The sequence below is a fragment of the Chiloscyllium plagiosum genome, unplaced genomic scaffold, assembly GCF_037043375.1.
Source record: "Chiloscyllium plagiosum isolate Xiang-an unplaced genomic scaffold, Cpla_swu_hap1 HiC_scaffold_10, whole genome shotgun sequence".
In the NCBI taxonomy this organism is placed as follows: Eukaryota; Metazoa; Chordata; class Chondrichthyes; order Orectolobiformes; family Hemiscylliidae; genus Chiloscyllium; species Chiloscyllium plagiosum.
The window spans coordinates 119228842-119240920 of record NW_028270148.1 but is presented as its reverse complement, the minus strand read 5'-3'; the positions used below and the strand labels follow the sequence as shown (position 1 = coordinate 119240920).

At 42.3% G+C, this 12079-nt stretch overlaps 1 protein-coding gene across 1 annotated transcript in view; it reads right to left on the bottom strand.

The window, feature by feature from the left end:
• utrn (utrophin) overlaps positions 1 to 12079 on the bottom strand; it is a 686012-nt gene that overhangs the window by 306858 nt on the left and 367075 nt on the right. The window contains exons 44-47 of the mRNA XM_087991761.1: positions 9508 to 9683; positions 8936 to 9071; positions 2891 to 3040; positions 1605 to 1766 (exon numbers count right to left, since the gene is read on the bottom strand). Of these exons, the coding sequence (XP_087847887.1) occupies positions 1605 to 1766; positions 2891 to 3040; positions 8936 to 9071; positions 9508 to 9683 (624 nt within the window). The remainder of the gene's footprint in view (positions 1 to 1604; positions 1767 to 2890; positions 3041 to 8935; positions 9072 to 9507; positions 9684 to 12079) is intronic.

Below are 12079 nucleotides of genomic sequence, written 5' to 3'. Positions count from 1 at the left end.
AGAAAGGCCCCTAGTCCGGATGGGATTTATCCTAGGATCCTCTGGGAAGCCAGGGGGGATATTGCCGAGCCTTTGACATTGATCTTTAAATCATCACTGTCTACAGGAATAGTGCCAGTAGATTGGAGGATAGCAAATGTGGTTCCCCTGTTCAAGAAGGGGAGTAAAGACAACCCTGGTAATTAAAGACCAGTGAGCCTTACTTTGGTTGTTGGTAAAGTGTTGGAAAAGGTTATAAGAGATAGGAATTATAATCATCTAGGAAATAATAAGTTGATTAGGGATAGTCAGCACAGTTTTGTGAAGGGTAGGTCGTGTCTCACAAACCTTATTGAGTTCTTTGAGAAGGTGACCAAACAGGTAGATGAGAGTAAACCGGTTGATGTGGTGTATATGGATTTCAGAAAGGCGTTCGATAAGGTTCCCCACAGTAGGCTATTGTACAAAGTGCGGAGGAATGGGATTGTGGGAGGTATAGCAGTTTGGATCAGTAATTGGCTTGCTGAAAGAAGATAGAGGATGGTGGTTGATGGGAAATGTTCATCCTGGAGTCCAGTTACTAGTGGTGTACCGCAAGGATTGGTGTTGGGTCCACTGCTGTTCATCATTTTTATAAATGACCTGGATGAGGGCGTAGAAGGGTGGGTTAGTAAGACGACACTAAGGTCAGTGGAGTTGTGGATAGTGATGAAGGATGTTGTAGGTTACAGAGAGACATAGATAAGCTGCAGAGCTGGGCTGAGAGGTGACAAATGGAGTTTAATGCAGACAAGTGTGAGGTGATTTACTTTGGTCAGAGTAACCGGAATGCAAAGTACTGGGCTAATGGTAAGAGTCTTGATAGTGTAGATGAGCAGAGAGATCTCAGTGTCCAGGTACACAGATCCTTGAAAGTTGCCACCCAGGTTGACACAGAGTTGTTAAGAAGGCATACAGTGTTTTAGCTTTTATTAATAGAGGGATCGAGTTCCGGAACCACGAGGTTATGCTGCAGCTGTACAAAACTCTGGTGCGGCCGCACTTGGGAGTATTGTGTACAGTTCTGGTCACCACATTGTAAGAAGGATGTGGAAGCTTTGGAAAGGGTGCAGAGGAGATTTACTAGGACGTTGCCTGTATGGAGGGGAAGTCTTACGAGGAAAGGCTGAGGGACTTGAGGCTGTTTTCGTTGGAGAGAAGAAGGTTGAGAGGTGACTTAATAGCGACATATAAGATAATCAGAGCGTTAGATAGGGTTGGGTCAGGGTGTCTGACATTGAGAACAGCTCCTCCTGACAGCCACCCTACTAACCTATCATCTGACCCCTCCCCTTTACCCACATCCCACCTTCACTTTCCAAAGGCATTTGGAGCTCACTGATCCTGGACCTTTGGTCACAGCGTTGCTTCACTGCTCTAACTGGCCAACAGCTCTTTGCGGCACCAAACTGAGTCCTTGATCTTGGGGGAAATCTAGTCAGAGACTACAGAATTCAGAGGACCTTTTCTAAAGGAGGTGATATAGGGTCCTCAACAGCTCTTCAGCAAGCAATCAAGAGCCCAGTCATAAAGATAAAATTCTGCCCTATACTTTCTGCATATATCTGTTTTTCAGTGGAACTTACCTGAAGTTGTGTGCCTCCTGGTGAAGATGGTCCTCTGTGCTGGAGCTTCAGTCTTGTAACTACTGCCCAGTTGGACAACTTCTCCAGGTTTTCTTTGAAGTCAGCATAGTCCTGGAGGTGAATCTCAATTTCTTTCACTTTAACAGACAGTTCTTTGCACATCTAAATAAGAAAACAAGACATTGCATCAGAAATAAAATTTTTCTGTGTCCAAAATAAATCATATCTGACTTGAAACGTTAACTTTCTCTTTCTCTCCACAGATGCTGCCAGACCTGTTGAGTTTCTCTACCACTTTCTGTTTTTAAAATTTGAGAGTCTGTAATCATCAGACAAAACATGAGCTACATACAAGGCGTATGGGATAATAGTAAAACTAAAGTAAATTTCCTTCTGATTTTTCTAGAATTAAATATGTCTTACTGCAATCAGGAGGAAACGAGGACTGCAGATGCTGAAGATCAGAGTCAAAAAGTGTGGCACTGGAAAAGCACAGCAGGTCAGGCAGCATCCGATGAGCAGGAGAGTTGACATTTCAGGCATAAATCCTTCATCAGGAATGGGTGGGGACGAGGGAGAAAGAGAGAGAGAGAGAGAGAAGGGGGCTGAGGAATAAATTTATCTCTCAGCCCCTTGCCACCCCCACCACCCACATTCCTGATGAAGGGCTTATGCCAGAAATATCGACTCTCCTGCTCCTCGGATGCTGCCGAACCTGCTGTGCTTTTCCAGCACCACACTTTTTAACTTTTACTGTGATCATACAGTCAGTAACAGATTTCTCAACCCATCCTTGTAGTAACATTTGCTATCTCAAAATTGTCAGTCAGTCCAATTTTTAACACGACATTTATAGTGCAGCATTTTCAAGCAATTTCATTACGCTCAATCTTTCTTTCTTTCACTTTAAAAAGCACAGTATAGAGTATAACACAAATCTACTGCATGTATATTTCTAAGTGATTTTAAAATTGAGAAAAGCTCAGAACAAAAAAAAGTGTAGGTTTTAATTTCAATTCTTTTTCATACATATTAAATTAAATAACTGAATGGTTCCAAATATCGACACAGCCCTTTTACTTGTTCACAGGTTAAACTAAAATGAACACTGGAAATTGTTGGGCGCAAATGGTGCTGGAAACTGGAGCTTCAGGCTCAACAAAACTTCAAGGAATACACTTGTTGTGCCTTTCAGCTGAGATACTTTCCTTTCAGCACAAGAAAGTGAATGCTAATCCCTTATTGCAACTCATCGTGAATTATGATGTCATTTAAAAAAAACTTACCTTATTCCAGTTTGAATTGATAATTCTATGCTTTGCAGAAAGTTTGTCTCTCTCTTGTAGACTTAGGTTTTTGTCTGAAAGTATATCCTGTGTAATGCTGTTCATCAAGGTTAAATTGTCACTGCGCAACTTGAGGTCTGTTGCTGCAACCTGTGAATAATAGTCACAGTACATAATGCAACAGTCAACAAAGAGACCCTAACCAAAGCTGAAATGCTACACAACAGTCTTTTTTGGCCGATCTGAAAATCAAGATTTAGATTAGAAATATAAAATCAACCTCAATAAAGTGTCCTGAAAACACCATACTTGACTCAAAATGTTAGTTCTTTTTATCTCTCCACAACTGCTGCCAGACCTGAATACCTCTAGGATTCTCTATGTTTGTTTCAGATTTTCTGTGTCCACAATGTTTTGCTCTTAAATAAAATATTGCTGAGTCAAAATCCTGGAACTCCATCCCTAACAGCATTGTAGATGAACCTAGACCAAAGGGACAGCATGGTATAAGATGACAGCTCATCACCACCTTCTCAAGAGCAATTAGGGATGATCAATAAATGCTGACCCAGCCAGCGTCTCCCACATTCCACACAAGAGGTGAAGAAATGGAGCACAGCAAGGAATATCTAAAGAGGACTTCAAGATAGAGACCCGACAGTGTGGTGCTGGAAAAGCACAGCAGGTCAGGCAGCATCCAAGAAGCAGGAGAATCGACATTTCTTGCATAAGCCCTTCATTCGGAATGATGAAGAGCTTTTGCTTGAAACAGCGACTTTCTTGCTCTTCAGATGCTGCCTGGCCAGTTTTGCTTTTCCAGCACAACACTCTCAACTCTGATCTCCAGCATCTGCAGTCCTCACATTCTCCTTCAAGATAGAGAATATCATGAAACAGGAAAAGACTATTTGTGACTCATGCCAGGTGAATCCCTCAAAATAGTTTGGGACGGGGAGGAGGAGGAGGTGGTGAAGTGAGAAGAAAATTAGACTGGAAAGGAAAGAACACGAAAATCGACCAGTCACCATAAAGGGGAACCCAAAAATGTTCTACTAGAATACAAATAGAAAGTGGTTAGTCAGAGATGTAGTGGGGCCTACTGGGACAAAGAAAGAAACATGTGCTTAGGCTAGTATACTTTGGTAGTTCGTTCTATCAATGTTTTAAATAGGAAGAGGACGGCAATTTTAGAAATATTGATAGAAAGAGAGACCCCAGATGGCGTAAAGATTCACAGTTTGTCTTTCAGTACAAACTGCCTAGGATTAGACTGGTTGTCTCTTGATCTGATTAGCCTGCTAGACAAAGTGCTTGCCATGATTTTCAAAGCTTTAATTTGGGGTAGATCCCACAGGATTAGAGAGTTGCAAATGTGATACCTTTGTTCAAGAAAGAGTGAGATCCTGAAAGCTCAATACTAGGAATAGACAGCATAAATGAATTAAAAGCAGTGTTTTATTCTGAAGATTCATATCAAACTTAAAAATATTAAGAAGCTGCCAGAGTCATAGAGGTCTACAGCACAGAAAAAGGTCCTTCAGCCCATTGAGTCTGCAACAATCATATATATGCATCTAACTATATTAATCTAATTTTCCAGAACTTGACCCATAGCCTCAAGAGCTTTGGCATCGTAAGTATACATAGAATATAGAACAGCACAGCACAGTACAGGCACTTTTTGTCCTTTATGTTGTGCCAACCTTTTATCCCAGTCTAGGATCAAACTAACCGACATAACTTACATTTTATTATCATCCATGTACCTATACAAGAGTCACTTTCATGTCCTTATTGTATCTGACTCTACTACCACTGCTGCCAGTGCATTCCATGCACCCACCACTCGCTGTGTAAAGAACCGACCTCTATCATCTCCCCTAAACCTTCCTTCAATCATCTTAAAATTATGCCCCCTCGTGATAACCATTTCCATTCTGGGAAGAAGTCTCTGGTTATCCACTTTACCTCTGCCTCTCGTCATCTTGTCCACCTCTATCAGGCAACCTCTCATCTTTCTTCGCTCCAATGAGAAAAGCCCTCACTCTCTCAACCTTTCTTCATAAGACATGCTCTCCAGTCCAGGCCGTATCCTGGTAAATCTCCTTTGCATTCTCTCTAAGCATTCCACATCCTTCCTATAATGAGTGACCAGAACTGACACAATATTCTAACAGTGGTTTAACCAAGGCTTTATAGAACTGCAGCATAACCTCGCAGCTCTTAAACTCAATCCCCCTGCTAATAAAAGCCAACACCATACGTCTTCTTAACAACCCTATCAACTTGAGTGGCAACTTTGAGGGATCTATGGACATGGACCCCAAAATCCCTCTGTTCCTCCACACTGTCAAGAATCTTGCTTTTAATCCTGTAATCTGCATTCAAATTTGACCTTCCAAAATGAATCATTTCATACTTTTCCTAGTTGAACTCCATCTGTCACTTCTCAGACCAGCTCTGCATCCTGTCAATGTCCCGTCACAACCTACAACAGTTCTCCACACTATCCACAACTCCACCAACCTTCGTATCATCGGCAAACTTACTAACCCACCCTTCCACTTTCTCATTCAAGTCTTTTGCAAGAATCACAAAGTGCAGAGATCCCAGAACAGATCCATGCAGAACACCACTCGTCACCGAGCTCCATGCTGGATACTTTCCATCAACGATCACCCTCTGTCTTCTATGGGACTGCCAATTCTGTAGCCAGACAACCAAATTTCCCTGCATCCCATGCTTTCTTACTATCTGAATGAGTCTAACATGGGGAAACGTATCAAACATCTTGCTACAATCCATGCACACCACATCCACTGCTCTGTCTTCATTAATGTGTTTTGTTAAATCCTCAAAGAATTCAATAAGGATGGTGAGGCATGACCTGCCCCTCACAAATCCATGCTGACTACCTCTAATCAAGCTACGGTTTTCCAAGCAATCATAAATCCTGTCTTTCAAAATCCTCTCCAATAATTTGCCCACTACTGATGCAAGACTGATGTAATATTTAGAAGTGTACTTCTAAATGTTTCTGCCTCTGCACCCTGACAGAGCACTAATGATACAAGCTTGATAGACTTACATTTTAGTGTCCTCAGTCAGATTACTGTTATTCCACATTCTCTTCCTCAGTTTAGAGGACTGCAGCTTTGCAAAGTGGATATTGATTGAATCATGATGGTTGTGGAGCAGACATGCGTGAAGCTGCCTACAACCTCTTGCACTACACTGTCAGTGGTGACAGAAGGTGGTATGGAAAAACCTGTGCACATTTGTCTCAAATCTCAGGTGACAAAGGCTAAACAGCTTTCTGTGAGTTCCATTAGGCAAGTAGACACCCTCTATAACAAACAGACTAGAACAAACAGCCCTACCAACCATCAAACCAAAAATCTGGATCCGCTACGTAGATGACTCCTTTGTCATCACAAAACGAAACAAGATAGAAGAGACATTTAACATCATCAACACCACCCTCACAGGCATAAAGTTCACCAAGGAGGAAGAAACCAACAACAAACACGCATTCCTGGACGTCACAGTCGAAAGAACGGACATCGGTGAACTACAAACCTGCATATACAGAAAACTGACAAACACTGACCAAATACTTAACTACACCAGCAACCATCCCAACACACACAAACAAAGCTGTATCAGAACACTATTCCAACGAGCCACCTCACACTGCAGCACAGACGAACTTCGGAAAACAGAGAACCACCTATACAACTTATTCAAGAAGAACGGATACTCAAAACATACAGTCCGCAGATTCCTCAAGAACAAACCACGACAAGCAGACCAAATTAAGCCAGAAACCCTAACCACCTTACCATACATCAAAGAAGTCTCAGAAATGACAGCCAGACTACTAAGACCCCTCGGAATCCTAGTAGCACACAAACCCACCAACACTCTCAAACAAAAACTAACAAACTTATAAGACCCAGTACAACCCATGGACAAAACCAACGTCGTCTACAAAATTCCATGCAAGGACTGCCACAAACACTACGTAGGACAAACAGGAAGAAAGTTAGCCACCAGGATACACGAACATCAGCTAGCCACAAAAAGACACCACCCTCTCTCCCTCGTAGCCCTACACACGGAGGAAAAAAACCACCATTTCGACTGGGACAACATATCTATCCTGGGACAGGCTAAGCAAAGACATGCCAGAGAACTCCTAGAGACATGGCACTCCAACCACAGCACCATAAACAAACACATTGACCTCGATACCATCTACCAACCTCTCAGAAAACGAACAGGAAATGACATCACCACAAACCCCAGGAACCCCATCCTGGACAAACATATAAATAGAAAGCAGGAGACAGCAGCTTCGCTTCACTTGGAGGTCGCCACTGATGATGTTACTTAGCCAGGTAATGAAACGTCTGGATATCAAACCTACAGCTCAGCGAGCAAACCTACACCCCAACCCTCTATATGCTGCTTTCTGATGAAAAGGGATAAAACGTCTCCCTTCTTTTTAGCCACCAATTTGCATCAGTCACAACAAATATGTTCCTTTTACTTTTTGCATGCAGCCATCACACTTCAAATAAGATGCAGTTAAGACTATAAAACCATAAGAGGTAGGAGCAAAAGTAGGCAATTCAGGCAATCCTTGCCACTCAATAAGATCATGGCTTATCTGACAATTCTCAGCTCTAGTTTCCTGCCTTTCCCCTTAACTCTGAATTCTCTTAACTCAGTAAATATTTGTGTATCTCAGTCTTGGAAATACTTAACCAACCAATCTCCAGAAACCAATGCAGTAAAGAATTCCAGCTTTGACAAAGGGTCAGTTAGACTCGAAACATCAGCTCTTTTCTCTCCTTACAGATGCTGCCAGACCTGCTGAGATTTTCCAGCATTTTCTCTTTTGGTTTTTAAAGAATTCCACTGATTCGCTGCCCTCATCTGTCTTACATGGGGTCAGCTGTGCACCAGTTGATTGTTGAGTGCTATTTTCCATCTTCACTTAAACCTTCTGGTACAACACTCACTGTTTTCTCAATATTTCCCATTGACATTTGATTTGCTTGGCTCACCTCATTTGCAAGAATTAGGCATAGCAGTGCCTCCTCACTGTTGGACCAGACACACATTGTTGCGGGCAAGTCCCCTGAACACAACTGACAAACATTCATCTCTCACTGTCCCCACACTACTGCTGTCCCAGTCCATTTTTGGAAAATATTTGTTGTGACTGATGCAAATTGATGGCTAAAAAGAAGGGAGGCGATTTATAAGTCCATAGGTAAATATCTCCATTATAACCACACTATATTGTTGGCACCCGTAAATTTTCTTTCAGGTTTGGTAATCTATATCCTTCCAACTAATGGCAGGTCTATACATTACAGCAAGCAATGTAACTGCAAAATGTTTGTTCCTTGGCTATCACCAAATTGTTTGCATCCTTGAACCCTCCGAGATATCCTCTTTCTACAGCACTGCGATGCTCTCCTTAACAAAAAAAAACCATGCCTTCTCCTTTTTTCCTTTTCTTTTTTGAGCACCTTGTAATTAACACTCAGTGTATTATCAACACATCATAATCCACATGGCACTCTGGGCTTGTAATTCTTCAATTTTACGTGCATTCACATACATGCAACATAACTCTCATTTGGTTTGTGTGTTATTCGGACTCTCCAACAACTTGCTATTCTCTATTCTAGTGTTACCTGCCTCTCCAAGTATTTTGTACACTCCGATATTACACTCTAATATTCTTCCCCAATTCCCACATATTACTGAATACAAAACTTACATCTTAAACCTCTAAAGATGCATGTAGATTGAATAGCTCTGTAAAATTGATAAGGAAACATCAGATCAAGTTTCCCTTTGTACACTCCCCGTGATCTGCCTTGAGGGGCAATAACAGAAAACAACCTGCAATTTTCAGACAGACTACTTTTAGCTGTTCATCATTACGCAATCTCAAAGACAAAGTCTCTTTTTTGAAAAACTGTTAAAATATAAAATATAGAGTAGGTTAATCACAGAGTGAAATACCTTCAATTCCTCCAGATCATGTGCTGTCGGCGGTGAATGCACAGCCCTTAAAGAGTTCTGTACCGTATCCAACCACAAACCAAATTCATCCATCTGATTCTTTAAATCAGAGCATTGTTGGATATCTCCACCCAACCTAAGAGATAAAAAATAACCTAATACTTAACAACTATAGAACCAAGGAGGTCTGCATTTAAAACAGTATATAAGTCAAAGGATGCTAATTCTGGTTACTCATGTCAGCACTGCAACTCGGACCTTCAAATATTCAACTCAACTGCCTTCTCTTCTTACGAAAACAACAGTGCTGTTTGAATGGGAAGTCAACATAATATATTCTCTATCAAAATGAAAATTAAGCTTTATACACAATTTTTCATGATTTAAAAGTTCCAATCTACATTATAAAACAGAGAACTCCAATCACTCACAGAAATGGTTAAATATAAAGGTTTCTAGTAAAGATGCACTCTAATTAATAGTCATACACTCCCATGCAAAGCAAAGTTTTCCACCATGATTTCTCTCACGTTGCTCCAAACACTTGTTGGTTTAAAAAAATGGTCATTTACCTACGATGCCGATCTTTGATCTCTGAAGAAATAGCTGCCCAGCGTTTATTTAATCCATTGAGCTTCTCCTGTAGGAGACATCCATCTGCTGTTGAAAGATCCTGTATGATATCTCTGCCAGAGGCATTTAAAGTAATATATACTGGCTGGTGACTGCTGAGACTTTCTTCCAGCTCCTTGCAGGGAAATAACAACATTATTCCAGAAAGGATTCAGATCATGGACAATCTCCTACTCCATCCAACAGAATTGGTCAACAAGTCATTCAATAATACAAGCTCTAAAATCAAAATGAGGTGCCAACCCAATGAGGTTCAAACACAGGACGATATACATAATATAAACCATATGGACTGCAGATGCTGGAGATCAGAGTCGAGAGTGTGGTGCTGGAAAAGCTCAGCCGGTCAGGCAGCATCTGAGGAGCAGGAGAATCTATGTTTCCAGCAGGAAATGAGGCTTGTGGGTTGGTGCTGAGAGATAAATGGGAGGAGAGTGGGGTTATGAGGAGGTAGCTGGAAAAGCGATAGTTGCTGAAGGTGAGAGAGAAGATGATAGGTCAGAGGGGGCAGTGATGAATGGGTCCAGAGGGCAGTGCTGAGTTGAAGGCTTGGGACTGGGATAATGTGGGGGGAGGGGAAATGAGGATGCTGTTGAAACCCACTTTTATCCCACATGGTTGCATGTCCCAAGGTGGAATATGAAGCATTCCTCCTCCAGGCATTGGGTGGTAATGGTTTGGTGATGGATGCGGCCCAAAACCTGCATGTCCTTGAAGGAGTGGGAAAGGGAGTTGAAGTGTACAGCCATGGGGCGATGGAGTTGATGGGTGTGGGTGTCCCAGAGATATTCTCTGAAACAATTCGCAAGGTGTCCTGGCTCCCCAATGTAGAGGAGACCACACCGGGTGCAACAGATGCAGTAGATGACATTGGGAGAGGTACAGATAAATTTCTGACAGATGTGGAAGGATCCCTGGGGGCCTTGGATGGAGGTGAGACGAGTGGTATGGGCACAGGTTTTGCACTTCCTGCAGTGGCAGGGAAAGGTATCAGGAGTGGGTTGTGGGCTAGTGGGGGATGTGGACCTGACGAGGGAGTCACGGAGGGAATGGTCTTTTTGGAACACTGATAGTCGTGGGGAGGGAAAAATATATCTGGTGGTGGGGTCCATTTGGAGGTGGTGGAAGTGGCGGGGATGATGCATTGCATGCGGAGGTCGGTGGGGTGGAAGGTGAGGACCGGGGGGTGTTCTGTCCTTGTTGCATTGGGAGGGGTCGGGTTCAAGAGCAGTAGTGTGTGAAGTAGAGGAGATACACTGGAGGGCATTGTCAACCACGTGAGAAGGGAAGTTGCGATCGTGGAAGGAAGAGGCCACCTGGGACTTTCTGAGGTGGAATTGGTCATCCTGGGAGCAGATGTGGCAGAGGCGGAGGAATTGGGAATAAGGGATAGCATTTTTACATGCGGTAGGGTAGGAGGAGATGTGGTTTAGGTAGTTGTGGAATCAGTGGGCTCATATGTCATAGGTGATCCCACAACCAACAGACCAGATCAAAACTGTGATCCTGCCACAGCTAGTCAAGAAAAGTGGTGGACAATGGAATAATTAACAAGGGGAGAAAGCTTCACAAATTTCCCAATGCTATGTTATGGAAGCCCAGCACATTATAGGGCACAAGGCAAGGCAGAAGCATTTGTAGTCATCCAAGTGTATTCAGGTACCAGTTTTTAGCTATTTAGTTTACTCCACGAGACATCAAGAAATGTCTGAAAGTATTGCTACAAGCCCTAAAACATTCTACTAATATGACCAAAAACTGTAGTGCTCCAGAACTCCAATATCCTAGCCAAGTTGTTCTAGTACAGCTACAACACTTCTACCCAGCCAGCAAAGTAGAAAACTGCTCAGGCTATGTCCTGTACACAAGAAGCAGGACAAATTCAAACAGGCCAATTACTGTTCTATCATTCTCTCTATCATCAAAATCATGAAAAATGTCATCAAAAGTGCTGTGAAGCAAGATGTTGCTCAGTAGTAATAAGTTCACAGACACTCAGATTGAGTTTTGTCAGGATCATTCAGCTGTTGACGGTAAAGCAGCCTTGGTCCAAACATGCACAGAAGAGGTGAATTCCAGAAATTGAGACTGACTGTCCTTGACATCAGGGAGCACTTGAACAAGTGTGGGCTCATATCTCAACAAAAATCAAGAAAAACCCTTCAGTGATTTGGGTCATACTTTGCACAAAGAAATGTTTTTGTGCTTGTTAGAGGCCAATCATCTCTGCCCCAGAACATCACAGTTGCTCAACGTTATGTCCTTAATGCAACCATTTTTGGCTTCACTAATGACCACCCCTCCAACACAATATCAAAACCGGTCAGGTTTTGATCAACATTTGCATTCATCATTGCGATGATTAGTATTTGCAACCTGAGACCACATAGCTTAGGAGTAAATATAGGTAATTCAACCCATCAAGTCTACTCCATCATTCAATAAGCTCATAGCTATCAGATTATCCTCAACTCCACTTTCTTACTTTGTCCCCATAATGTTTGATTACCT